The sequence below is a fragment of the Leptodactylus fuscus genome, chromosome 7 (assembly GCF_031893055.1).
Source record: "Leptodactylus fuscus isolate aLepFus1 chromosome 7, aLepFus1.hap2, whole genome shotgun sequence".
Classification (NCBI taxonomy): Eukaryota; Metazoa; Chordata; class Amphibia; order Anura; family Leptodactylidae; genus Leptodactylus; species Leptodactylus fuscus.
The window spans coordinates 84,959,026-84,986,979 of record NC_134271.1 but is presented as its reverse complement, the minus strand read 5'-3'; the positions used below and the strand labels follow the sequence as shown (position 1 = coordinate 84,986,979).

At 42.8% G+C, this 27,954-nt stretch overlaps 1 protein-coding gene across 2 annotated transcripts in view; it reads right to left on the bottom strand.

The window, feature by feature from the left end:
- The window catches only part of SLC24A4 (solute carrier family 24 member 4), a 57,428-nt gene extending 33,581 nt beyond the window's left edge, over positions 1–23,847 (bottom strand). For both annotated transcript variants that reach the window (XM_075282403.1, XM_075282404.1), the window contains exons 1-2: positions 23,498–23,847; positions 18,005–18,118 (exon numbers count right to left, since the gene is read on the bottom strand). In XM_075282403.1, coding sequence (XP_075138504.1) covers positions 18,005–18,118; positions 23,498–23,654 — 271 coding nt within the window. In that variant the 5' untranslated portion in view covers positions 23,655–23,847. The remainder of the gene's footprint in view (positions 1–18,004; positions 18,119–23,497) is intronic.
- Between the last annotated feature and the right edge of the window lie 4,107 nt (positions 23,848–27,954).

The window sequence follows — 27,954 nt, the reverse complement described above, 5'->3', positions numbered from 1 at the left end:
CTACTGATTGTTATCAGAAACAGTCAGCAGACTTATTACTAAACTCACCACGTATGATAGATGACGTCCTAGCATGTGAATGGGAGAGAATTCATTGTGACTATAGAGCAGCTGAGGCTACATATAATTTATACTGACATGCACATTCACCTTTATAAGTGAAATTTTGTGTTCCAAATTATGATCCTATAAAAGATGTTTGAAATATTTTTGTTATTTTATAGAAGCCTCAGAAATTTAAGTTTTAAAGCATTTCAGCGTCTTTGTGTTTAGTTCCACTGGACAAATATGAGGTTTATGTATTTCCTCCATAAAGTGACCCTCTAGATCAGGGGTCTCAAACTCAATTTACCCGGGGGTTGCTGGAGGTAGAGGCTGGGTCGCATCAGTCAGGTTTTCCACAAGCTATGTGCGCTGCAGCAAATTTAGCTCCAGTCACTTTTATGTTGACTCCACCCATTCTCATTCATTTCTCATGTGCCCTCACACAGTATAATGCTCCTACAGTCACCCGTACATTATATATCCCCACATTATAATGTTCCCTTCCAACTGCCCCACAGTATTAAGTCCCTCTCCTGGTGCCCCAGTTTAACCTGAGGGAAACTAGAGGGGACATAAAACTGAGGAAGCTGGATGGGGACATTAAACAGTGGGGGTAGTTGGGGGGGCAATAAATTAATGGCAGCTGAAGTGGGACATTAAACTGGGGGCAACTAGAGGGGGACATTAAGCTCGGGCAGCTAGAAGCAGACATTAAACCGTAGGGGTAGCTGGACGGTGACGTTAAACTGGGGGCAACTAGAGGTAGACAGTTCTCCTACAGCTATTAGCATGCCCCCTCCAGTTGTCCCCAGTTTAAGTGCCCCCCTTCATCTACCCCCAGTTTCATCTTCCCCCACCATTTCTCCCCCAGTTTCATAATCCCCTTCATCTATCCCATTTTATGTCCCCCCTCTATCTGCCCCCAGTTTCATGCTCCCCCTCATCTCTGCCCCCAATTTCATGTCCCCCTCCATCTCTCCCCCAGTTTCATGTCCTCCCCTCCATCTCTGCCCCCAGTATAACGTTCTCCTTCCATCTCTACCCCTAGGTTACTTAGAGACACACAGACACATACATAGACACACACACAAACACACACAGACACACACTCTCCACCCTGCATCTCACACTCCCCTCCCCTCTCAGTACCTTTAGACGGCACATCCCTTCATCTTCAGGCCGACACACTAAGACACACCTCCCTAGTCACGTGACATCTGACATCACACACAGGTCCTTCAGTTTACAGTAGTACAAGCTTTCCACTGATCACCCATCGCTTTTATCGCTGTTATGGGGGGGGGGGTGATCGTTGGAAAGTACAACACTATAGGGACATACAAGGAGCTGCGTGGGACTGGAGAATAAAAGCATGATTTTCCCGCTAAATGCAGGATGGTTGGGAGCTATGTATTGAGGTGGGCGACGCAAAATATTGTCCCGAGGGCTGCAGTTGGCCCACGAGTTTGAGACCCCTACTCTAGATGCATAAAATGCTTGCGTAAGTTTGCTAAGGGGACCACCACCAGCAAGCTGTCCCCTAAGGCTGCATTCACACAATTTTTTGGTCAGGAATTTGGTCAGGAAGCTGACTCAAATTCCTCCTCCAAAAAACGCTTTACCATACAGTCCTATTTAACCTGCTTTTTTTTTTTTTTTTTTTCCACTAGTAGATATTCCACTAGCGTAAAAATCCACTAGTGGATTTTCTGCTAGCTGGAAAAAAGAAGCGACATGTCCATTCTTCAGGCGTTCATGCAGACAAGAATACCTCCATTGGTGAAGAATTTAAATACAGAAGTATATAAGAAAGTTGCAGAAATGTCTGTTTTCAGAGAAAAGCAGTGAGGAGATTTCCTTAATTTTAACTGTCTGAAAATCCAGAATATCTCATTCTGACATCTCTCAAACCCTACTAATGCCAGATTAGAGGAATCTGACTATAATTGTCCTCGGTTACTGGAGAAAAATCACTACATAAATGGCTCCAGGGTTACGTCCACAGCAGGTTGCTTTGATGTTTCAGATAAGATCCCAGATGCCCCACTTTCCACATAAGATTCTTTCCTTCCTTTGTTCTCTCCACCTGCCACATTCATCTGGATTATATTTACTACATGTTTTTTTCTGCGGTAATACATTATGTATTATATAAAGACAATACAATCTATAAATTAAATGTAAAAACATTTTTTTTTTAAATTAAAGGGCCATGTCTGTAGCGGGAAGTATGTAGGTATAACAGATGTAGAGGGAACATAGCAGATAAATGGATGGATGTGGTTTATGATCAAAGCTCCTTATTCTAGAACATACAAGACATCACAGTCTGGTAGCAGCTGCAACCAGCCGGAGACTCAACCTACTCCACTCCAGCCCCCAATACCTGTCCCCTTATGCTGTGAGCTGCTGTCTAAACACTATAAAGTGTTAGTTATTGTTAATACATGGATTTCCGTGATTCGCCTAATGGAATCATAAGCAGTTGTCGTGAAACTTATGAATTTAGATGGCATTTTTATCATCTATTGTGAAATGTAAATGAATATTCACATAGTAGAATTTTTCCTAGCTCAAAAATTCAGTTTCAGAAATTTAAAGTTGAATTATTCCGCTTGACCAAATTCCGCTTGACCATATTTTGGATCCTTTTTACACTACTTTCTGTAAAAAGGGTGCAGAGTGTGGGCAGAGCCTAGTGGCAGGGGCTCCCTGGCTTTCAATCTTCTACGTATGTGCAATGCACCTGCGCGCGGCCATTTTTTTGTGGCCGCTTTTGCTAGCTCTTGTAGTGAGTGGTCACAAAAAAATGGCCGTGGACAGGTGCAACTGGCAGAGCCAATTGCGCGTGCATAGACGATTGAAAGCCAAGCCGGAAGACAATGCGTAGAGGCCGGTTCCTGAAGAAGATGGAGGCCGCACTGGAGAGTTCTCTGGCAGCATTGGGTACGCCCTCAGTGCTGTTTGAACGCTGGTTCCCGCCCCAGTGCTGCAAGAGAACTCATTTGCATAAAGATGGAAACCGGAATATCTACTGAATGGCGGTGCCGAGAAGACATCTAAAGGTAGGAGAAGAATAGCCTTTCTTAAGGCTATTCCTACGTGTTAGTTAGAAAAAAAAAAAGGGATTCTAATGGTAGGATCCCTTTAATATTGCCTAGCTGGAGTTCATTTCAGTTTCTGTCACATAGACTTCCTTTGTGTCTCTTCACAATTGTGACACATCTGACACCAGCAGACCACAGATTAAGGCCCCACGTTGCAGAAACGCATCTTTTTTGTTGCAGATTTTGCTACGTTTTTTGAGCCAAAGCTAAGAATGGCTACAAAAAGTATGGGTTATATATAAAGGAAGCGCTTATACTTCCCCCTTCTGTTCAATCCACTCTTGCCTTTGGCTCCAAAAAATGCAACAAAATCTGCAAAAAAAGCTGTGTTTTTGAATTGCTGCAAAAAAAAAACGCTATGGAAAAGGCCCCAGCCGAAACGCATCATGTTTCTTTCTGCAGTGGTTTTCACAGAAAAGTCACAGAGTTTTCCTCTGTGGAGTTTTGGCCCCTATTATACTTATAGGTATAATTGACATTTTGAGCAATTTTCAGCTGTGGAATTGTTTTCTTCAATTTGCAAGTAGTGTAAAACACACTCAGGATTCCCAGGATCAGCAGGTTGAAGAAGCCACAGATTTCAGGTGAGTGCTGCAGCCTCTTCACTTCTCACCAAGCACAGCACTGTACATCTATATGCCTGCGCTTGAAAATACAGCTCAGCCCCATTCACATGAATGGGGCTGAGGCGCAAACTGATAAACCTAATGTCACATGGCGTATGTGCTACTTTAATCAGCTGATCCATAGGGGTGTCAGGTGTTAGGTCCCCACTGATGATCTACCCTAAGGATAATAATCAATCAATAATAATCAAATAATGCATTCTAGAAAACCCCTATCAGACACTTTCACAGCCCTATTGTCCCCTTCACTGGATCTTTTTTCATACTGTCCATTGTTCCTATCTCATAAATGTATCACTCCTCTGTTGTCAAGCTTTCACAATGAAATTCCTGCTCATAATGTATTACTCCCATCATCCTCAACCAGAGGAGCCCCCTCCTTACAGCCAATGTGTCACTAAAACCCAAATTCTACATGACAAAAATAGACATGGAAACCGGAAAGGGACAGACATATATTCTTGTTACATTGTATCATATCATATTATTCTGCATTTCAGGTTACAATGCATATTTTAACCAAAGCAGTCAGGGTTTATTCCCACCCACAGCATTCAGCATAGAGCGAGGTGTCTCCGGTGTATTGTGGCGGAACCATTTCTGGTGAATCTGACCATCACCTCAAAATATACACAATGCTCAGCAAGACTGCTGAACCAGGGGGGAATGATCATGTTCTCCGCTTATCGGCTCCAAGTCCCAACACATGTAAAATTCATGAAGGTCTCACCGGGGGCTAGTCTTAACTAAGGATTCAAGGTTGCAAACGCAGCATGGCAGACAGCGCCAAAGCGGCTGAGGAAGGGAAAACGCGCCATACATCCCAGCAGCTCATTAAAGAGAGAACCCCTCCACCGAGCAGGAACATTCACATCCCCTCCCCCGACCCCATACATACTGAACAACCGAATGACACCAGAAAACGAAAGTTTACGAATATTAAATTGTAACTTATGCAAATGATCTCATTGCAGAACAGCTCAATACATAATGAAGGGACACATTTATCCCTATGTATATAAAGCTTACACTATGTGTAATGAAACTGCAGCTTTCTAATATATTTGTGTTTCAATCCCTCATTATTTTCAGCATTATATTGCTGTCAGTGGAAGGTAGATAGATAGATAGATAGATAGATAGATAGATAGATAGATAGATAGATATGATATCAGATTATCAGACAGCCATGAAGAGATGGATAATGAATACTGGTAGTAGATCAGATCTTCTTAAGTATAGCTTTTGTCCCCTCTTGAAGCTATAGAAGACAAGGCAGGCTCTGTACCTGTGCTATGTTCCGTGTTATATCAGCGTCTTGTAAGACTTTGGGGTAATTCATTGTATTTGTCTCTACTTTAGGCACCATTAGAGGAGGATGAGAGTTATTACAGAGCTTTCATTACTTCCAAAGATAAACTACTGATATTTCATCCACATAGAAGACACATAAACAGATGAGACATTGCCATATACTTAGGGAAGGGATAACATTAATGGCCCCTAAAGGGCACCTACCAGGGGGCCACTGGGCAGCTACAGTGTTGGCCAAAAGTATTGGCACCCCTGCAATTCTGTCAGATAATACTCAGTTTCTTCCAGAAAATGATTGCAAGCACAAACTCTTTGGTAATATCTTCATTTATTTTGCTTGTAATGAAAAAACACAAAAGAGAATGAAAAAAAAGTCAAATCATTGATCATTTTACACAAAACTCCAAAAATGGGCCGGACAAAAGTATTGGCACCCTCAGCCTAATACTTGGTAGCACAACCTTTAGACAAAATAACTGCGAACAACCGCTTCCGGTAACCATCAATGAGTTTCTTACAATGCTCTGCTGGAATTTTAGACCATTCTTCTTTGGCAAACTGCTCCAGGTCCCTGAGATGTGAAGGGTGCCTTCTCCAAACTGCCATCAAGAGATCTCTCCACAGGTGTTCTACGGGATTCAGGTCTGGACTCATTGCTGCCACTTTAGAAGTCTCCAGTGCTTTCTTTCAAACCATTTTCTAGTGCTTTTTGAAGTGTGTTTTGGGTCATTGCCCTGCTGGAAGACCCGTGACTTCTGAGGAAGACCCAGCTTTCTCACACTGGGCCCTACATTATGCTGCAAAATTTGTTGGTAGTCTTCAGACTTCATAATGCCATGCACACGGTCAAGCAGTCCAGTGCCAGAGGCAGCAAAGCAACCCCAAAACATCAGGGAACCTCCGCCATGTTTGACTGTAGGGACCGTGTTCTTTTCTTTGAAGGCCTCTTTTTTTTTTTTTTTTTTTTTTTTCCTGTAAACTCTATGTTGATGCCTTTTCCCAAAAAAGCTCTATTTTTGTCTCATCTGACCAGAGAACATTCTTCCAAAACGTTTTTGGCTTTCTCAGGTACGTTTTGGCAAACTCCAGCCTGGCTTTTTTATGTCTCTGGGTAAGAAGTGGGGTCTTCCTGGGTATTCTACCGTACAATCCCTTTTCATTCAGACGCCGACGGATAGTACGGGTTAACACTGTTGTACCCTCGGACTGAAGGGCAACTTGAACTTGTTTGGATGTTAGTCGAGGTTCTTTATCCACCATCTGCACAATCTTGCGTTGAAATCTCTTGTCAATTTTTCTTTTCCGTCCACATCTAGGGAGGTTAGCCACAGTGCCATGGGCTTTAAACTTCTTGATGACACTGCGCACGGTAGACACAGGAACATTCAGGTCTTTGGAGATGGACTTGTAGCCTTGAGATTGCTCATTCTTCCTCACAATTTTGCTTCTCAAGTCCTCAGACAGTTCTTTGGTCTTCTTTCTTTTCTCCATGCTCAATGTGGTACACACAAGGACACAGGACAGAGGTTGAGTCAACTTTAATCCATTTCAACTGGCTGTAAGTGTGATTTCGTTATTGCCACCACCTGTTAGGTACCTCAGGTAAGTAACAGGTGCAGTTAATTACACAAATTAGAGAAGCATGATTTTTCAAACAGTGCCAATACTTTTGTCCACCCCCTTTTTTATGTTTGGTGTTGAATTATATCCAATTTGGCTTTTTGACAATTCTTTTTGTGGTTTTCCATTGAAGACAAATTAAATGAAGATAATAATACCAAAGAATTTGTGATTGCAATCATTTTCTGGAAGAAAATGAATATTATCTGACAGAATTGCGGGTGTGCCAATATTTTTGGCCAACACTGTATAAACATAGAGTCTTGAAAGACATATATTATACCTTCATGGAACCCTAAAATGCGTTAGTTGTCACGTGGTTGTTGATAAACAAGAGTGAGACTTTTGGTTAGGACTGGTAGGAGAAGAGCGCAGCCAACAAAATGGGTGAGCCGATGACCAGCTTTTCTGGGCCACATTCATGATAGATAGTAGGGTTATATATGTGCTGTATCACTGCAGTATGGCACCACATGTGCTTTCAGGGCTTTCAGATCAGTCTATGTGTATATCTTATATATCTTATTAATTAATCTAATGGGTCCCAGGAGTCGCTGACTGTGAGAGTCTGCCTGTGAGCTGTATCCACTGATCTGAGATCTAATGTAACACACAGTGTGACAGGATCCCCCTGCTCAGTGCCTGATGCCGGCACTCTATGCTGAACAGCTTGTGCTAGAGCTAATGTGCTTGTCAAATGGAAGCACATCCAGACCAAGAGTGCTGGAAACCGTTCAACCGGGTGCCGGCCAAAACCAGCCATCTGAAGAAAGGCGCAGAACGCAAGCTGGATACTCAGCTGGAGAGAAGATGGGCACCAAGAACCAACAACCATTATAGACTATAGGGAAATTCAATATATAAAACGTCAAACCAGAAAAAATGAGACAGATACAAAGAAATAAAGAAAGAGAAGAAAAAAATCATCATCACTCCGAATAGGAACATTGAAGAAGAGATGGAAACTTTATTCAGCCATATGTACAGCATTTCAGACCTGCTCTATGTGGCCTCTTTGATCTCTTCTTCAATAGACGGAAGAATAAATATGTAAGGTGGGCATTCCCGAGGGTCCAATATTCTGGCTGATAAGCCCACCTTACACCGATTTACCCAAGGACCGTTCTATGTCCATGTAGTTTGTCTGAGAAACACACACACATTTCCTCAAGTCTAGTTATTACAGACACTTTTGCTGAATAATCTGTTGTTTGCCACAATAGTGGTTACCAGCAAATGCTAAGTCACAAAACTTACACTATTGTGGAACAAATAGACAGCAGTTCCTCAGGACACCAAGTAATCTCTTCGATGTGACAGCAGCAGTCATGTGGCAACACTGAATAAGTGATCGGCTGTCGTGTGGGTTTACACTCAGCATCAACAGGTCCTACTTCTCAGGCACACGCTACTATCAATGGACTTGCCATAGGGCACAGTCAGGGCACCATCCCTTGAAAGTAGCGTTAATATGATCACAACAGAGTGGGATGATCTAAAAGGTGCTGGAAAGGTACCTTTTATGAGAGACTTTCCCACCCGCCATGACCAGAAAGTGTTTGGCCTATTTATATGCCACTGAAAAAAATCTGAAAGTCCGCAGAGGAAAGCTATGTGGGAAAAAATGTGATGCATTTCTGCAGTAGTTTTTTGCTTTTTGGCTGCAGCTCACTATATGGGGCTTTAGCCTGAAACTGGAGGACCAAGAAGGTCAAGCCATAAGGATATGCAAATTGAAGTAGTAGGTTTTACTAAAATTTGCAATGAAGCACCTAGATCCAATCTGTGGCATGTGGGAGGGGCAGAAAGGAAGACTGAGAGCAAAGTATTTTTGCCATATGAAATTAGATCAAGTAGTGTGGAATAATTGTAGTTGCATAGTGGGGCGGCTTGGTGGGTTCTGACAAGGGCTTCAGGCATTGGTTGGCCTTGACCCCAGCAGTTGACTGACATCTTCGGGCTAGTTCACATGGGAATAAGCGCCGTGCATGTTGGTCTGGATTCTGATGCGGGAAGCCACATCAGAATTGGACTAAAATGCACCTGCCACGACAGTCGCAGCTTCCCCCTCTGTAGTAGGCTCAATTGAATAGGCCTAGCCCAGAGGGTGCTGCCGCGAGGCGGACGCTGGGACTGAACGAGCCGCAGAGTCCACTTGAAGAAGGGAAGCTTACTTCTTTTTTCCGTGAGCGGGAACATGCCGCTCACGGAAAAAAGTAAGCTAGCGGTCTACATAAACCTCTATTGTGAGGGGGTGGATCCACCCCCTCTTGCCCTGTGTTAACGAGCCCTTAGTTCAACTTATCTGGGTGCAGGGGCTGCAACAGCCCTTTCCAGGTAGCATCATGGGGGCAGTTTGCAAGGCACAGTGCCTCATAAACCCACCGGATCGTGTTGGCTAAATAATGAGGGGCAATGTCGCTTTTCTCACCCTGCATGTTCAACATGATTGCTCAGTCTGTGGGTGGTACCACCCAACCCTTAGATGATCACATCGGGTTAAACAATCGTCCAAGGTAGGTGCTTCCAGTGTCGCAGAGAATGTCGGTGAAAAAATACATAATGCGACCCAAGTTAGAAATGTACCCCAGGAAGCAGGAGGCAAACATACTTAAGGAAGGTGTCACAGCAGGGTTTTTCATACCGTTTGAGGATTCTACCGCTTTTCATTGTATACCAATCTTAAATCTGTTGAATGAAAATGTTTCCATGGCTTGGGAAAAAGCTAGAGCTTGGCAGAATGGCGGATCCCTTTGATAAATTGCCATACTCCAATTTTCGGGTGTTCCCTTTGGGTCTAGTCCCAAAAAAGAAGCCTGTAAATTTTCGGTGGTTTTATCACTTTATTTTCCGCGTGGTGAATTGGTTAATGATGGAATATCCAAAGAAGAGGCAATGGTTTCTCATATGTCATTTGACCATGCAGTTGAGCTGGATCGATGGGCTGAAAAAGGGGCTCTCCTTGCGAAATCCAATATCGAATCAATTTTTCATTTGTTACCTATTTACCCTGATTGCTTTCACCTACCTGGCTGTTGTTTGCAGGGTAAATATTTTGTGGATATGTGTTTGCCAATGGTGTACGCAATTTCTTGCTCGTTTTTCCGTTCCTTTTTAGTTTGGGTGGTGCGTTTTGAAACCAGTCATTCTTCTGTTACGTATTATCTTGATGATTTTTTTGTTTCTAGGCCCACTTGACACCTAGACTCAGTTAGTCCATCGCACTCATAGGTGTCCATCAATTCATAACCAAAATAGTGGTTGTGTCATATCTGTAAATATGGGGAATCCTATGACCTGACAGCTGTGCTAACCCTTTTCCGTGGCAAGTGGTCTAGTTACTTTGGACAAGGCATTCTGGCAATTTTGCTGCTGCAAAACCATGTTTGCATGTTTCTGGACAGGACTGCCAACCAGGGACTACAGGCATGGAGATCTCCGGTCATGGCCCTGTTCAGATCAGTGCAGGTTGAAACCTTCTGCTGTGGAATATCGATCACCGATCACTGGCTTGATGTCTGGACAGAACTACAGACATGGAACTTTCAGGTGTTATGTCACTTCCTCTGCAGCAGGAACATGCGTAGTTACATGACTTGTTACATGAGTAGTACTCAGAGATGGAGCAAAGTATGGTCAAGGTGGACATTGATGGGGAAGTTCAATTGTAAGGACTCTAATATTCCATTATACCTTGGGGGTAGTTACATTTTTATTAGATTACATTTAACCCAGAAGCTGGTATCCAGCATGCCAGAGTGAATTGCAGGAGTCTTGATAAATAAGGGTCAACACTGTAAATACCAAGTCTTTGTTTAAATTTGATGTATTGTCAATAAGATTTTGCAAACTTTTGAAATTCTTATAGACGCATCTAACTTTAAAAATAATGAAGCTGCAAACTTTGTGAAAGCCCAAATTGTTGCCCATGGCTGTAGGCTTAGTCTTTGCTCCTGGCCAATAGGCTGCTGGAGTTTAGGAGCTGGACATGAGCTTGAATTAGGTCTGCTCAATTTTGATGTATTTATAACAGGACTACTAAGGGCAAGGTCTAGCACCCTTTTTTCACCCCGCAGCTTGGGCATTGTAGGTACTTATTGGAACTGTGGAGAAAAAAAACACACTTTAAGAGAAGTACAAGAGAAAAACTTTAGGGACCAACTGACTCTTGGGAGAATTATCCCCGGCTCTCTGCTCCAGACCAGAAGGCTGAAGAATCTGTAACTTTGATATGGCATAAAAAAACACGAGTAATCTGCAACATTGCCCACTGTCACTTCGTTATCAGTCAGGAGATATTACTACATGTAGTGCCCCAGGGATCTAGTACCACCAGCATCTACATAGTAGGCCCATCTTCACTGCAACAATCCTAAAGAGTTTCCGAGGTTCTGGTACAGAAACCAGATGACTACAACTCCCATCCTCTCCGCACACCCCAGTTGCTGGAGATAGATTAAAGATATAACATATGAGCTCTTCTGTGTCCTATAGTTACACTGTCTTCTCATTAGTTCTTTCCACTATCTGCAGCCATATATGCGAGTGCTGTATGGTCAGATCACAGACAGTATTAAGTGATAATGGAATGGGTCTGCTGCATGGAATGAGGCCATCATCTGTGGCTGGGATGCCGAATTCTTGATATAATGAGTTTTTAAGGTTGAATCTCATTGTGCTCTGCTATGTCGCCACCAAGCTACAGGGAATGAATCAATTACCTGCCCTCACGCTGTCTGCCATTCACACATCCCCTCTCCCTGGTTTATCAAATAATGACCTACACTACGCCAGTCTGATTCTTGCCCCACAGGGGGTTCAGTGATTAAAGTGGCGGCGTCCTAATGAGCCGTTACTGATACATTAAACAACACAGATTGGTAATTATTAAAGAGATATATGTAAATGAAGACTAAACATTGTAAAATAAGAAGTTCTGCAAATTCCTAATAAATTTTGTATTTCAGTTTTCACTATTTTCAATCTGGCCCTGCCCACAGTGCACTTGGAGGCTAATTTACATATCCATAAAAAGATGATTATTCCTGCATTGCTTCATCAGATTGTGTCTACAAAAGTATCTTTCTGCTTCTATTAATGGCATCTACACAGCACTATCATTGGATTAAGAGGCATTTTGGGCCCTGACTGATTCATTTTAAAGAAACTGAATACTCAGAATTTTCAGATTAAGATTACACGGCGGAATTTGGAGCTGAATTGCTTTTTAATGGGAGGCAATGTCTGAAATTTCTTCTCTTCTCGTTGAAAAAAAGAAGCGTCCCCTCTATGTTATCAACCATTTAGGTTGGGAATTTACCATTTACCATTCAGATTTGTGGATGCCCTGGAAATCTCTTTCTGACAGGTCCTTTAAATACACTGGTGAAAGCTGTGATGGTCATGGCACATGCATGAGCACGGGGCAGCATCTAAGCTGGAAGCAAGACATAGTGCAACGCTGGCTAATCCCATAATTGTACATGGCATTATCCATGTCACACGAGCCCAGCTAATCTGAGGGATTCCTGGTTGACATTTTATCTTAGGAGTTGAGACACCAAGAAACAGCAAAAAATGACTGCAGGGGAAAAATAAAGATAAGTGGAGACATTGTCATCCCTGAGTGCGGGGGGCAGGTTCATCAGAAGACTCCCGCAAGGCTTTTAATATCCAGGAAAGATCAATAGAGGCAGCTATATAAAATAAAGTGGCAGGACAGATCAGCAGAAAGCTGCAGCCTCTCCATCTTTGACAGGCTGCCATTACTGGAGACTGCGGTACAATGTATATTCTATTAAAAGGCTGATCCAGTCACTGTAGAATGAAAAGCACTACAGTATTTTAATATACTTTATGTATCAAGTCTTCATCATCCATAAGATCTCTGCTTACTATCGGTGATTGGGAAACCTAACCTAAACCTCACACAGCTATTGCTATTGGTAATGGTATCCAGTCTATAAAACGCAGTTGAACCTATCAATAGCATAAATCGCTCTCCTGTCCTGACAGGTTGGTACAGTAGCATCTATTTATCATGCCTTGGGTGCTACTTTTCTTCTTCCATACGTGTATTGGGTTTTCCACAAAAATTGTGACTTTTCCCATTCTGTGTCTCCCTAACCAGAATGGGAGGTCTCTGGCGTATGAGATCTCCTAATGCTGCAACAAAATCATTAATTAATTATCATAAAATTTCTGGTTTATCTTGAGCCAACACACAAATAGATTAAGACCAATGCACAAAGCATTGGTCTTAAAAATCGGCCCCACTGTTCACAGGTAAACTATATCAGCCTGAAGTCAAGGGTACAAGGGCTGCAGTCCAAATCTTAATGAATCTGTGATGTGGCAACAATGATAATGGCTATTTTATGGTAGATGCCACATCATGACCTAACCTCCAAGGGTATATATTATTATAAGGATTCTGGGTGCAGAGGCATAGCTGTAGGGGGTGCAAAAGTACATTGCTACCAGGGACTGCAGAAAATGCCTTAAAAAAGCACCAAAACCAGAGAATGCTGTGTTAAAAAAAAGCCAATAAAAAGACACTTTGTGTGTATGGCTGATTATATGTTTCTATTGAATAGCCTGTAACAGATGCCCACTGTGTTTAACTGTATTTTTAGCCATAAGAAAATGCAGCGAAAAAAAAGCTCAAAAATTCTAAAATAAATGCTCGGATGAAACCACCCTCACATCTTCCTTACCTTGTCCTTATATTTAGTTGCATTATGTTTTCTTCTCTATTCGCATCCAAAGCTAAAATTACATTGCTGCTGCTTTCATGTTACTACAGAACAGTCCACTGGGTTAGAGCTCAGATCACGTGTCTGACAAAAAGATAGAGCTGAACTGCAATCTGTTTCCAGAAAACATAGAAACGCAGCTTTGAAGGTGAAAAGAATGACTGAATTATATAGTGCCCAAATAATACTGTAGAGTCCTGCAGTGCGCAAGTCATAAACAAGGTAAGTGAATACTACCCATCCTTCCAGAACCAAGAAGCTCCCTCTGTCGTTGATGACTATAGGTGGTGGTTACATGTGTGAACTGCGCTAGAAATGGTAGTCACCAACTATAAGGGTGAGTTCACACGGAGTAAAGTGCCGCGTGATTATTGTACATCCCATATGTGCAATATCACAGGAACCCCCCTGACCATATACACATGTATACACACACAGGTACACTCACACATACAACCCACCTACAGAGGAATTGCTGCAACTTTTGCTGGATGAGTGTGAATCTCTGTGGAATTTCAGACATTACAGGGTCATTAGGACATAAAGGCTTATTTTCACAAGGCAGGGGAGGGAGGGATGTACATTCACTGGATACATTGTAGAAAATTGTCAACTTTCATAACACAAAGAAATAAACTGAAAAACAACCAAGAAATTCTCATTTTCCAATTTCTTAGCAACAAAATGTGTGGGCATGGAGTGGGTGGGGGTGACTGGGGGCCAGAATAGCGAGGAACTAGAATACAAGACTCTTACGTCCTATAATAAATACATTAATGAGAGGAAACTAAGAAGGAGGAGATGAGAAATCACAGGAGATATCCAGATATGGTAACTGCAATGTGCATTAAAAGCAATTCCCTAGTCCCTAGTATAGTACTGGCAGAACACAAATCTGAATGCCATTGTGAATGGCATTGACAAACAAACAAATGAGACCCACAGTCGGTATCCACATAACAATCCCAGTTATAGTTACTGCTATTTTAATTTTCCAGCCATATACAGTGCCTCCATATCATTATCAGACAGTCACTGCTTCTATATCATTGCCAGTCATAGACAGAGCCACAGTCACTGCTTCCAGCTGCCCGCCATTGTCAATGTCTATACACCATTGTTGTTCACAGTCAGTGCCTCCATATCATTGCCAGTCATAATCAGTGTCTACATATATCCTCATGCCAGTGCCTCCATATAATTGTCAACCATAATCTGAAGTTCCATATCACTGCCAGCCATAGTTAGTGCTTCCAATTGTTTGCCAGCAATAATTGGTGTATCCATATCAATGGCTGACATATTTAGTACCAACATATCGCTGCTGCCAGGTCAGTGTTCCATATTAATACCAGGCAAAGTTAGTTCTGCAAGCTATAGTCGGTTTCTCCATATTATTGTCAGCCATAGGGTATATACATATTACTGTCAGTCAATGTTAGAGCTTATTTATTACTTAAAGTCATAATCAGTGCCTCCATGACATTGTCAATCATAGAGTACTTACATATTACAGTCAGCAATTGTATCTGCCTCTATAATTGCCAGGCATCATCAGTGCCTCCATATTAGTGTCAGTCATAGAGTAGTTATATATTACTGTCATCGTCACTGCCAACCACTGTCAGTGCCCCCCTACAATCACTAAACATAGTAAGTACCTCCATAGCATTCCCAGCTACAACTACAGCCTCCATAACATCACCAGCTAGGGTCAGTTCTTCGTAACAGCACCATACTTAGTGAGTGCCACCTTAACACTGCAAGTCATAGTGTGTCCCTTTTTTATCTTGCCAAACAAAGGCAGAATTTCCAGAACATTGTCAGCTGTCAGTGTCTCCATATAGTTACCAGCCATTGTCAGTGGCTCCACAGTGGGAGCCTCTATAATAACATCATCAGCATTACACATCATGGTAAGGTCCACCATTACATTGCCAACCATAGAAAGGGCCTCCATAATACTGTCAGAAACAACCAGGGCATATACAATCCTGCAAGACACCATCAGAGCCCCCCTTTAAACTACAAATGCTTGCATTACATTGCCAGTCACGGTCAGAGAGCACATAACAGTGTTAGTCACTGACAGCCAGGGCTGTGGAGATAAAGTTAAAGACTTATTCACATGGCAGCCGTTTTTGCAATGTCCATTACACATCCATTTTGAAAACACATTGAATTTAATATGTCTATTCACTTATCCGTCTATTTTTAATGGTTGTAAGATCCATTAAAAACATCATTGTCATGTGCATAAGGCCTAATGGAGTCAGGGCCAGTTTTTGGTGGTGTTAGAGTCAGAAAAAAGATTATTGACTCCAATTCCAGCTTCAAAATAAAATGATTAATTATTTTTACTTATACCTGGCAATTATTGATATGGTTTAATAAGATACGTATTTTGTTGCATTAGTAGCTTCATAAGAATTCATTCACCATGACTGTCAGCCCTTTAAGAAGGAGTAAGACCAGAAATCCGATTGTGGAAAAATAGAGGAGTCTGAGTTGGTAGTTTGGCCTACTGACTCCACAGCCCTGCTGATAACACAATCAACAATACAGACCCCACAAAGCGCCAACGCCTCCATATAATTGTAGCCACTTGTAGTTCCCTTATGGTGGCAATTATAGATCCACTCACATAGCGCCAGACACAGTGCTGCTATCCAGGTACTGCTATCGTGTGCCACCCTTACCTAGCCTATGAGGCCGCTCTTGTAAGCTCCTGATCTGTGTAGATATGTTAATGTTCATATTTTGTGTATATCTGACTGCACACTGAGCTGCACTAATAACAGGTATTTCTTCCTGCACCTTGTGACTTGCTGGCAGAGCTGTGAATTCCTTGGCCCTGGGCAGGTAACGTTCGCTCTCAAATTCTGTAGTACAGGAACATGTAGACAATCTGAGAGGACAGGCAGCAGGATTTATAGATTTATTTCTGTATAATGTATATTTTATGAATCCACTCTAGTAGCATTAGAAGAGATTGCGTATCACTGCTGCAGATATCAACCATTTAAAGAAGATCTCCAATTATTAATATAACTTTGTAAACACTATCTGTACTGACTTTGAGACATATCCTTTGATTCCGCCCTGTCTTTCCAACCGCACATCCAAACCCTTTCCACCTCCTGCCGCCTCCAACATTTCTCAAAACATTTCCTAAATGCAATCTTTCCTAAACCGTGAGTCAACAAAAATAGTTGTATGTGCTCTCACCATCTGCCACCTAGACTACTCAAACATCCATCTCTGTGGCCTCCCATCTAATAGTCTAGCTCCTCTGCAATCCACCCTCTATCTGCTGTCCAGTGAATCCACCTCTCCCCTCTTTTCTCATCTGCCTCTGCCCTCCGCTAATACCACCACTAGTTACCCATTACCTAGAAAATCCAGTTTAAAACTTTAACGCTGACATAATGCCATCCATCCTGGAAGATCGCAAAGCATTTAGTGGAATGACCATGGACTGTGAGGGCCACGGAGGAGTTACAGAATGGTGGGGCTAAACTGGTATGCTGCGTCTTTAAGGGAAGAGAAAGAGATGGAGATGGGTTTTGGCGGTTAACAGCGAACTTTCTTTCCGACTGGAGAGAAGAACATCCGCCCTCCCTCCCTCTTGCTGTGTTTAGTTAAAATTGGTGGCACATATTTGTCGCTAGTTGATGCTTGGTTTTCTTTGTACTACAGATGTTACAGTGATGGCGGTTTTCGTGTCCAAGAAAACAAAAAGTTACCCACATGCACGCTGGATTAAAGCAGACCGACTCCCAATCATGTTTACATGCTATGAGCCGCGATACTCACTCGACTTACAATTTGTAGCAGCAGGTTTTGGTACTACAACACTACCCTTATGAAGTCTATGCAGTAGCGGATTCTGTTACTGCAGCACTGTCCTACTGAAGTCTATGAAGAGGCGGATTCTGGTTCTGCACTACTGTACCACTTTGTACAGAAAGTTAGTAGTGCGTAATATAAACGTTAATGGGAGCCATGCTGTCCCAAAATAGTTGATCCATGGGAGACCCAGCTGTCAGACCTTCAGAGATCTAATAGTGATGACCTATCCTAAAGATAAACCATTAATATTACAAATATTATATAATTAATTGGATGTGTAGTTTCTTACATTGTTTCCTAGGAAATCAATCACTGACTTCTGACTGCTTCTGGCTGATCATGGCTGTCAGCCATTTATGAAGGAGTCAGAGCAGGAATTGGAGTCAGAGTTGAGATGCAGAAAATAGAGTTGAGCTAAAGAGTTGAAGTCGGTGTTTTGGACTACTAATTCCACAGCCTTAAACCCTGTTTATTTGTACAATGGCATGGAATAATTTGGTATATGACTGTGGTTGATCTATAGCCTTATGATTAAATGATTTCTCATAGGTTAACAAGATTCAGCAAAACTCTATTTGCAGCTTTGGTTGTGACCAGATTATTCATTATGTAATTAATACAAGTACGAGGAGTTATTAGATATGTTGGTTCATTACATATCACATGACTGACATCTTGCTATTACCAGGTTCTGTGCAGTTCTTCTCAATGGATCCATTTCCTGCTGCCATAAGTTTACGGTTCCTCCATATAATGGAGCTGAATGTTTCTGAATGGTCTCTTGAAAGTTTTCCTCTTCCTACAAAGAAAAGAGAAATCTCATGAAACTCTTGGCTCACATATTCTATCTTCTCTATATGCTGTAACATAAAAGTATCAAATCTACAAAATCCAGTTCATAAGAAGGAAATCAATCCTCTCTATCCTCCCCCAAACACAAGCTACAATACATGAAATAAAACACTATTTTTTCCTCTTAAAGTCTGTTAATCCGACACCAGATGCTCCTAGTAATCCGCCATCGAACAATCCAACTTTCTTACCTTCTGGAACGACAAGACTACCTTATATAGTGATATGGATATTGGGATTCACTGTATATCTAGACATACTTGTCAATCAGGAGTCTTAGAAAGCTGGGTGACTATGTTCTTGATAGCGCTACAAAACATCTGCAAAGCAATTCATCCCTTATTAAATCAAGGAAAATGAGAATTTATGTAATAAGGGTTAATATGATGCTGTCAGCAGGCCATGAATATGTTGCTGTGGGAGGACACCACTTCAGATTTTTTTTGTTTTTAGGAAAAAATTAGGATTTAAGGATTAGGGGGGGATTAGCTTGTTCACAATGTCACTGACTCTGAGGAATAGAAAACTGTGCTAATTCCCACAGTCAGCTGTTTCCAGCTTTGTGACCAGCCGTTTGTCGTACTTTTAATGCCTCATGGTTAATCTGTGGTTTATCGGTTGGTTTTGCTGCTGGTTTTTAGCGTCATTATGTCCAGTTGCTGCTCTTGGAACGTGGGGTCCTCACATTGAACATATATAACCTGCATTGACATGTGCCACTTACACCCTTCCAATGGTTAAAGCTATATGGTAGTTTGAAGCCCTGTCTGCTTAAACATAGCACATTGCAATGTATATCATGTTACTGGTGTATTAAAACCAGCACCAATACACTGTAACCAACTCTCAAAACCAGAGATAACATTTTGTGAGCTAAACAATAAGATCTTCAGGCTGGTACACTATACATTTATAGAGAAACTATAACCTAACCAAGCTAGATTCCTTGATATAATCCTGTGAGCTAAATGTCCGATACATGTTACCTACACTGATACATTGCAACAAGCCTTTAGGACAAGAAAAACGATTTGAGCTATTGCTATGTTTAGCTCCCAGTGTATTGCCTGCGCTGATGCATAATAACAACCCCATCAACTATGTGAGCAGAACTAGGTCAAAACTGGTTTTCAGCATCTGATGTTTCCATACACTGACAGCAAGTCGACTTCTTAAAAATGGTAATTGATACATAATTCTATTAAATTGCATAAAATGTCATTATATAATGAGTAAGCAATATTTACATAACACTGGATCAGCCCTTTAAGCCATGATTCAATATACAGTTTACAAGAGCTACGCCGTGGAGTCATGTGAACCCCTCCTGCGCTGCCTCAGCGCATCCAGTGGCCCCCAGAACACGTCACTCGGCTTTCTCATAACACAGCGCTGAGTCACATGACATTTACCAATTTTAATTAAGAGGAATGAACACATGGTTCCTGATTAAAAAAAATCTCAAAGGGACAGAAGAAACCGAAGCGTTGCAGCGTCTTCAAAAACAGAGAAGCTTCGCCATCACGCTGCAAATGCCTGACCGCAGGCACTTCAGACATGTCTCACTTATATCGGTTTCATAAATAACTGTTTGTCACTCAGCTTTCCAAGAATCATGAACCATATGCCTTGTTATGCAGTAATATATCCCACATTGCTACATACACAAAACTAAAAACGCTGAATGAAAAAAACACAGTGAAAACCCAGTGGAAAAAAGGTGCATTTGCCATTATTAACCCATCCCCCCCTCCACCATATAAGTCTATGAGGAAAATGCAGCTTTTTCTGTGTGCTTTTGATAACATACTGTACATTCATTTCGGAAATATTGGGATGAGAATAAATGAAATCTCATTCACTTTGTTGGAAGTGTAAAATTCAGCCCTTATTTACATTACGTTTACACAAAGGACGAAAACGCAGCATTTCCGCCATGTGTGGCCTCAGTTTGGTACTTTGGCTGTCTGGAAAAGCTGTGTGACAAGTAAGAAACTGCTAAGAAACACCAGTAGGGAGCCTTCACACGATGTAACGCTGCGCTCATTCTGATCGTAAAAACACATTCAGAATGAGCGCGTGAAAAGCAGCTCCCATTGACTTGAATGGGAGCCGGCATACATTCGCTCCCCATTGAAATCAATGGGAGGCTTTTTTCCCTATTGCTTTCAATGTATTACGTGCGTATCACATTGAAAGTAATATGGAAAAAAGCCTCCCATTGATTTCAATGGGGAGCGCATGTATGCCGGCTCCCATTGAAGTCAATGGGAGCTGCTTTTTACGCAGCGTTACATCGTGTGAAGGCTCCCTTTAACCCTGTCTTTCTATTTAATCTTTATTTTATGCATCTGTTTCAGAGAAAGCTGAATGACAACCAACATGGGCACTATGGACTACAGAATGATAATAACAGTTCATTTTGCAGTGATCTGCTTCTGCCTCTTGCCTGGTAAATTTGTTTTTCAGACATTTGCAAAAGGTCTGACAGTGCAGTAAGATCATTCAATTGTGAGGCTTGAGGTACAATAGGCCTTAAAGCTAAGCCCACACATTGCAAAAATCGCAGCTTTTTTGTTGCAGATTTTGCCGCATTTTTCGAGCCAAAGCCAGGAGTGGATTGAGCAGAAGGGAGAAGTATAAGTACTAACAATATATGTTTCCTATTCTTTTTGTAACCATTCTTGACTTTGGCTCAAAAAAATCGCAGCAAAATCTGCAACAAAAAAAAAGCTGCATTTCTGCAACGTGGGGCCTCAGCCTAGAGGGGTTTTCCCGTGAACATTATTGTATTAAAATTTCTAGACAATTAAAAGTTAAATATATTTTCAAATACAAATAATTAACAAATTTGCAGAGTTATAGGCTGAGGCTATTTTTGTTGCAGATTTTGCTGCGTTTTTTTAAGCCAAACCAAGGAGTGGATTGAGCAGAAGGGAAATGTATAAGAACTTCATAAATATTCTTGGCTTTGGCTCAAAAAAACCACAGCAAAATCTGCAACAAAAATAGCTGCATTTCTGCAATAAGGGGCTTCAGATTTAAATATTCTTGACTCAATGGATATGACCATAAATGCAGGAACTTTCTATGGTCTGAGACTTGTGAAAAACTTTGCCATGATTTTCTCATCATGACTGGGTTTCTGTCAAGTGCCAATCTATAGAATCCTGCATTTATGGTCATATCCATTGGCAACTGATCAAGACAACAGACTGTCACCACTTACCCCTCGTTCACATCTGCGTCGGTAATCCGTTTGGGAAGTCTGCATGGGGACCCCCCCGAATGGACTACCGAACGCAATTGCAAGTGGTGTGCAGTGAAAGCACACGGACCCCATAGACTATAATGGGGTCCGTGTGTTTGCCACGAGATCTCCACATGAGTCATGTGGTCAGGAAAGTAGATAATGTTTTAATTTTAATTGTCTACAAATAAAAATAGATTTCTGTTCATTGGAAAACCCCATTACAAATAATCTCTCTGTACAAATTATAAAATCGATTCACTAAGATGATGAGACACTACTGAGGCACGAGGCCGCTGCGCCTCATATACCTTTTACATCCACCAACAAATGATTTGTCTGCACTAAGTCATCATGTATGCATGAATCTGAAAAAGGCTAAATTCCGCTTTGTACAGTAGGTGAATACGCTGCTCGCCCCACGGTCATACTCTTCCTTGGAAGAAATGGCGCCTGCCTCCTCAGGTTGATTCAGATTGCTACAAATTGATTCTTCTTTGAGTTTATTTTTGAAACAAAGCCTCAAGGTTAATCCTGCCTTGTGTGCGGCGGGAGGGCCGAGCCATGACTTTAACGTAGCATTACTCAGATGACAATCTCCTTTACGTAACACTAAGGTCAAACGGCAGCCGTTATACGGCGACCTCTGATGTCTGAACTCATCTGTGAAGATGAGCTCTGTGTTCCCAAGGGAGATGTAACAATTTAATACACCTCCGACCGCCATATGGAGCAGGGGGCTGTATTAATATCATCAAAAAAACAACAGCCTCAGACCTTTCTTGGTTTTTGTCTTCTTCTAGGGTGACAACCTTATATGGTCGCCATTACAATCCTTAAAGATGTTATCATTCAGCCGACCCAGAAAGGGGCATATCATGGAATAACATACTAGGAAAGCAGGGTGATCAGGAAACATGGTACTGACTGTTACCCAGCTTTTTAGGAATTCGATATAGCTAAGAAGAAACTTTATCAGAAGAACACAACTCAAAGATTTTTATTTATTGCGGATATGGTCATTTTAAAATAAAATCTTCCTTTAAGAAATTTTTCATTGTGGTATATAGATATATTGAGACTGTTGCTTAGCAACAGAGACTCCATTTGGGGGGGGGTGACAACAGTGGATATCAATGACTGGTGTCACTGTCACCCACTTTCTGCTGAAGGGTTGTGGCGCCTTCTAGGCTCCTTCTGCCAGGAAGATGAAGACAGAGCTGTATCATGGAATACTGCGGGTAGTTCCCAAATTCAACTGACTCTCCCCCCAATTTCCAGAACTCTTCTTCCTGCACCTCCCCCCAACTACAGAGCTAATTCTGCTAATTCGACCAATAATGTAAAAATTCAGTCAAAATGCTAAAACTCTGGGAAGACCAGATTGTCCGTGGTCACGACACTATTGATTCCGATAGAATGAATGGCTTCATAGAGCGATCAGAACCCTTTGGCACTGCCCAGAGATTTCTGTTCTGCAGGTGTAGTTTCAGATTTCTAATAGCAGAAATCTTTGGGCATTGCCAGAGGAGTCTGATCTCTCTAGAACATCTATCATTTTGGAGATGAAGAACGTACTTTATCAAGCATCACCTTTTTCCTGTGTCGACAGACAATCATTTCTGACCATGGAAAATATTTCCGTTCAGATGGAATATTTTCCCAATATAACTGCCTATAACTATAGTAAATGTGATGGTGTCTGATGAGGGTGGTTGTCTGTATTTCCTGGAGTATCAGGTTGTATGAAGATCTTCCACCTATTCCACCATCTGTCACCAGACTCCAGCACAGGACACTCTGTCCCCATCCCTTCTGCTGCCGAGTAAATCCCTCATTTCTATCAGTCAAGGCAGTACACAGCAATCTATATCTTATACAACCAGATCTGTGCGACCTTCATCCTGCCTGTTTACAGCAAAACCACCTGCACCATAGTAAGAAAGGTAGCGGATTCCTCAGCACTGTCACCTGCTTGTGGCACGTCTCTGCCAGCGCTTGTAGGGGCACAGGGCACATGCTGCATATAGAGGGGATACCATCCCGACCCCCGGGACTCCCACACACCACACTCACCTGGTCCTTGCAAAATGCCAGCCAGGCACCACACCGCAAACAGGAGGCAGCAGATGAAGGCGCCCTGCTGGAGCAGCCTCTCCCTCCTCTTCCTCTTGCCCATTCTCAGGAGCTGGGTCCCGGCTTGGTTGCATGTCCACCCTAGCCAGCCCGTCATGTCCCTGGCTGTGCGTTAGCAGCGTGTGGGGTGCACAGTGCGGGCGAGACCCCCTAAGGCTGCAGGGCGCTACGTGAGGATGGGCGCAAGGTGTAGCGTAGGGTCCCACACAGCATGGCAGCCCAGCACAGGGGGACTGACTGCTCCTCAGGCTGTTCTCCTGCACACTGATCCCAGGCTGGGAGGGAGCCCTCTCCTCCTCCTCCTCCTCACCCACCCTCACTGCCAATCACTGGAGGAAACTTACCCTGCCACAATGCAGTCACATGGAGTACAGCTGCCCTACCTGCTGCCACAGGAGGTGCCTTAACCTGGAGCTGAAGGGGTTAAAGACTAAATGAAATGATTTGATTTATTAGTTAAAGAGAGGGCTTGGGTATAGCTAGAGACCAGTCCAGACCTGTTACCCCTAGTTATTCTGGAAGACCCTTATTTGAGGGATGGCTAGCCTTTCCTTCACATAGAAGAAAGGTCCACTTTGGGGGCATTAGTCTTGTATACTCCGGCGCTGTCGTGTAGATGACCCCTAACCCATGGCACACAGCACTTAGGGCAAATGCTTTGCCGGTTATGTTTAGCTCTGTATCTGACTACCGTCATTTCCCCTTACGTGTAGGCTACATAGGATTCAACCTCTGTAATGATGGTGACAAATGACAAGGTTTGTCTAGTTATTGGCAACAGAAAAAAATAATCATATTTTACCAAATAATATGTCTTAGGATGGACTTAATCAGGCTCCGGGTCCTTTCACACTTGCGCCCGGTGTCCAGTGTGTGCATTCCGCACTTGAATGGGTTTGCAAAGGTGACCGCCCGTGTCCGTCTTCTGCCTGTCCGCGGGGAAACCATTTTTTTTAGCCGGACACAAAGTCAGACATACAGGACTTTGTGTACGGCTAAAGAAAAAATGGTTTCCCTGTGGACAGGCAGAAAATGTACACGGGTGGTCACCTTTACAAAACCATTTAAGTGAATGGGTTTTAAAACTGACCAACGGATTTCCGTCCCCTGTCCAGTTTCGCCAGGGCAGAAGTCGGAAACCCGGTGGAAGGCACAAACTGGACAATGAGCGCAGGTGTAACCCTCAGACTGGTGAACAGGTGAATCCCTCTGTGGACCCCCGAGCCATCCTGGCATGGCACAGAGCACTCATTGTATTTCATACAGATACTCATCATACAGCGTCTCGACAAGGCTATGTGCCGGTATGATATACTGGGTAGGTTATTGAAGAAACTACCAAGATTATGTTTCTATTGTAGACACAATGGGCGGCTGAGATGACATCGAGGTGCACAGTCACAATCTAGGGGCACCAGTGACCAATCATCCTGCAGCGTCTTGCTGCTGCCTGAGGCCTGCTGCTGTATAGGCATGTGTGCCCAACTCACAGAGATAAAAGGGTCCTAGTTCAGGCAAGAGGCAGGCAGCAGGATACTGACAGCGCCCCAGGATAGGAACAGTCAGAGGCAAAGGTTAGGCAACAAGCTACAGCTGGAAAAAAATATGTTAGCGACATTTTAGGGATTTGCACATAAATGTCAGGTAATATTTGAATGTAACTTTATAGTGAGTCCCCAGAATGAATTGTACTGGTCAGCCCTAGAAACAACAGTATGACAATGGACAAATTGGTCAGTTGGGTGATATTTGGGGTACAGACCCTAGGCCTAGTATCTGAGGGCTTCTATGCAACATAGAAGCACTACAATTCATAATGTGTGACGAAAGGTAGAGGGGCTCCTGGCACAGTCACTGAAGGGTGAAGTGACCCCACTATACACACCAGAGTAGTAAAATTAATATGGCTAGTTCACACGGGGGCAGGTGGGGCGGATTTTGGCACCGGGAGTGACACGGGGAGCCGCGTCACTCTCGGGTCAAAACCCGCCTGCCACAACCGTCGCGGCCGCGGCTTCCCCCTCCGGAGTCGGCTCAAATGAATGGGCTGAAACCGGAGGTTGCTGCCGCCTGAAGAAAGAGCAGCTTGCTTCTTTTTTCCGCTATCGGCAACATGCTGATAGCGGAAAAAAGAACACTAGTGATCTCCATAGACCACCATTGTATGGAAGTGGATTTTGAGGCAAAATCTGCTGTCAAAATCCGCCTACTTGCCCCCGTGTGAACTAGCCCTTAGATGGTTTATTTTTCTCCATATTGGGGAGATTTAGACTAGGCTTACATAAAGATTTTGTCCATGATTATAGTCGTGCAACCACTCAATGTGTTTTCTATAGTGTTACATAGGACTCTAGGTAACATCTACTACATTATCTATACTCAAAAACTTCACTAAGTTAGCTAGGGAATCAAAAATCTAAAAAAAAATAGAACACAGGACATTCCATAGTGCAGACCCTCACTACAATAATATAGAATAAAATAAGTAAAATTATACCTCCAGGTGGGGGCATAACTTATATTGATGTGTGAGCCACAACAACTATTATTATGGCCAAGATTCAGAGTTCACCAAATCCCTATGCTATTTATGGTATTTTTTTTTTTTTTTTATAAGACTACAAGTAACATCTACTACATTATCTGTACTCAGAGAGTTATCACTGTATGTTACCTATACCTATATATATATACCTATAGTCTCGGTGAAGCACATCCTTGTGTGCTCTGATCCCAGGATGCTGCAGGTGCAATGTGATGACGTCACTCACATCGAGCCTGCAGCTCGTTGAGCACTCCTTGAGAAGAGACTTTTATAGAGCAGCAGGAGAGCGAGGAGAGGTAAGTATCAGTTTTTATTATGTTAAATTTTGTAGGGGGGACATTAAACTTGGGGCAGATGAAGGGGGATATTAAACTGGGAACAGATGGAATGGGGCATTAAACTGGAGGCAGCTGAAGGGGACATTAAACTGAGGGGAAATGGAGAGGGGACATTAAACTGTAGGAGGTGAAGAGGAACGGAGTTTTTTGGTCAGGAATTTGGTCAGGAAACTGACTCAAATTCCTCCTTCTAAAAACGTCTCACCATAGGACTGTATGGTGAGGCATTTTTTGGAGGAGGAATTTGAGTCAGTTTCCTGACCAAATTCCTGACCAAAATACTCTGTGTGAACTCAGCTTTAGGCTGGTCTTACACAACCGTAGTTTAAGACCGCAAATGGTCCGCAATTGAGGGTTTTCAATTGCGGACCATTTGCGGACACATTATATTCAATGTGGCCACTTACACCACCGGATATTTTATCTGTGGTGTGACGGTCCGCAACCGAGGTCCGCACTTTATAGAACATGTCCGTAATGGCCATAATTTATGGCACTGCACGGACTCACCCATAGAACTCTATGGGCGAGTGCGGTAGTTTACGGGCATCTGCGGAGTCTATGTTGATGATCAGCAACTAGTGTTGCTGATCAGCAACTTACGGACCATAAAAGCATTACGGTCGTGTAAGACCAGCCTTAAATAGGGTTGAGCCGATCTTGACTTTTCAGGATCGATTTTGAAATCCGATTTCCGATAATTTTTCATTCGAACCCAATCTCAATCCCAATTCCGATCCCAATGCAAGTCAATGGGATTTTTTTACTAATTGGAGATCGGATTTTAAAAACAATCCTATTCACTATACAGCATGGAATCTAACAATTGAACGCTTTAATTGTTAGAATCCACGCTGTGTAGTGATTTTTTTTTAATCACTAAGTAGCCAGAGGATTTTTTTTTAATCCACTTGGTGTCCACTTACCTGCAGAGATGGCTGGTCCGGTGTCCGGTGTTCTCGTTTTTCTTCGCCTCGCTGCCCCCAGACCTCCCAGGTTAGGAGATTGTGGGCGGGTTAGGAGAGTGTGGGCGGATACTGGGAGGGGAGACGTCATGTCTCCCCGCCCTGTACCCGCCCACACTCTCCTAAGTCACAAGCCTCGCCTTCTTCCTAGCTCTTTAACACTAACCTGGGAGGCAGGGGGCAGCGAAGCGAAGAAGAACTAGAACACCGAGCACCGGACCAGCCATCTCTGCAGGTAAGTAGCTACTAGAGATGTTAGGTAATCTCCCATTAGAATGAATGGACGAAGCTGGCGTGCAGGGGGTTAAGGCTGTGTGCCGGCTGCTTCCATTCATTCCTATGGAACCGCAGCGGAGCCCCCACACTGAGTATACACTCTGCTCAGAATGAGCGGAGCGTATACTCATTGTTAAGGCTAACATTGTTAGCATTTCCCTCAATGCTTGGCCAATAGCAAAGCATTGCGGGAAATAATCACCGATCTCAATCCCACCTAAAAAGATCGTGTTTGAAATTCTGATCGCGATTGTGAAATTTTCTCGATCGCCA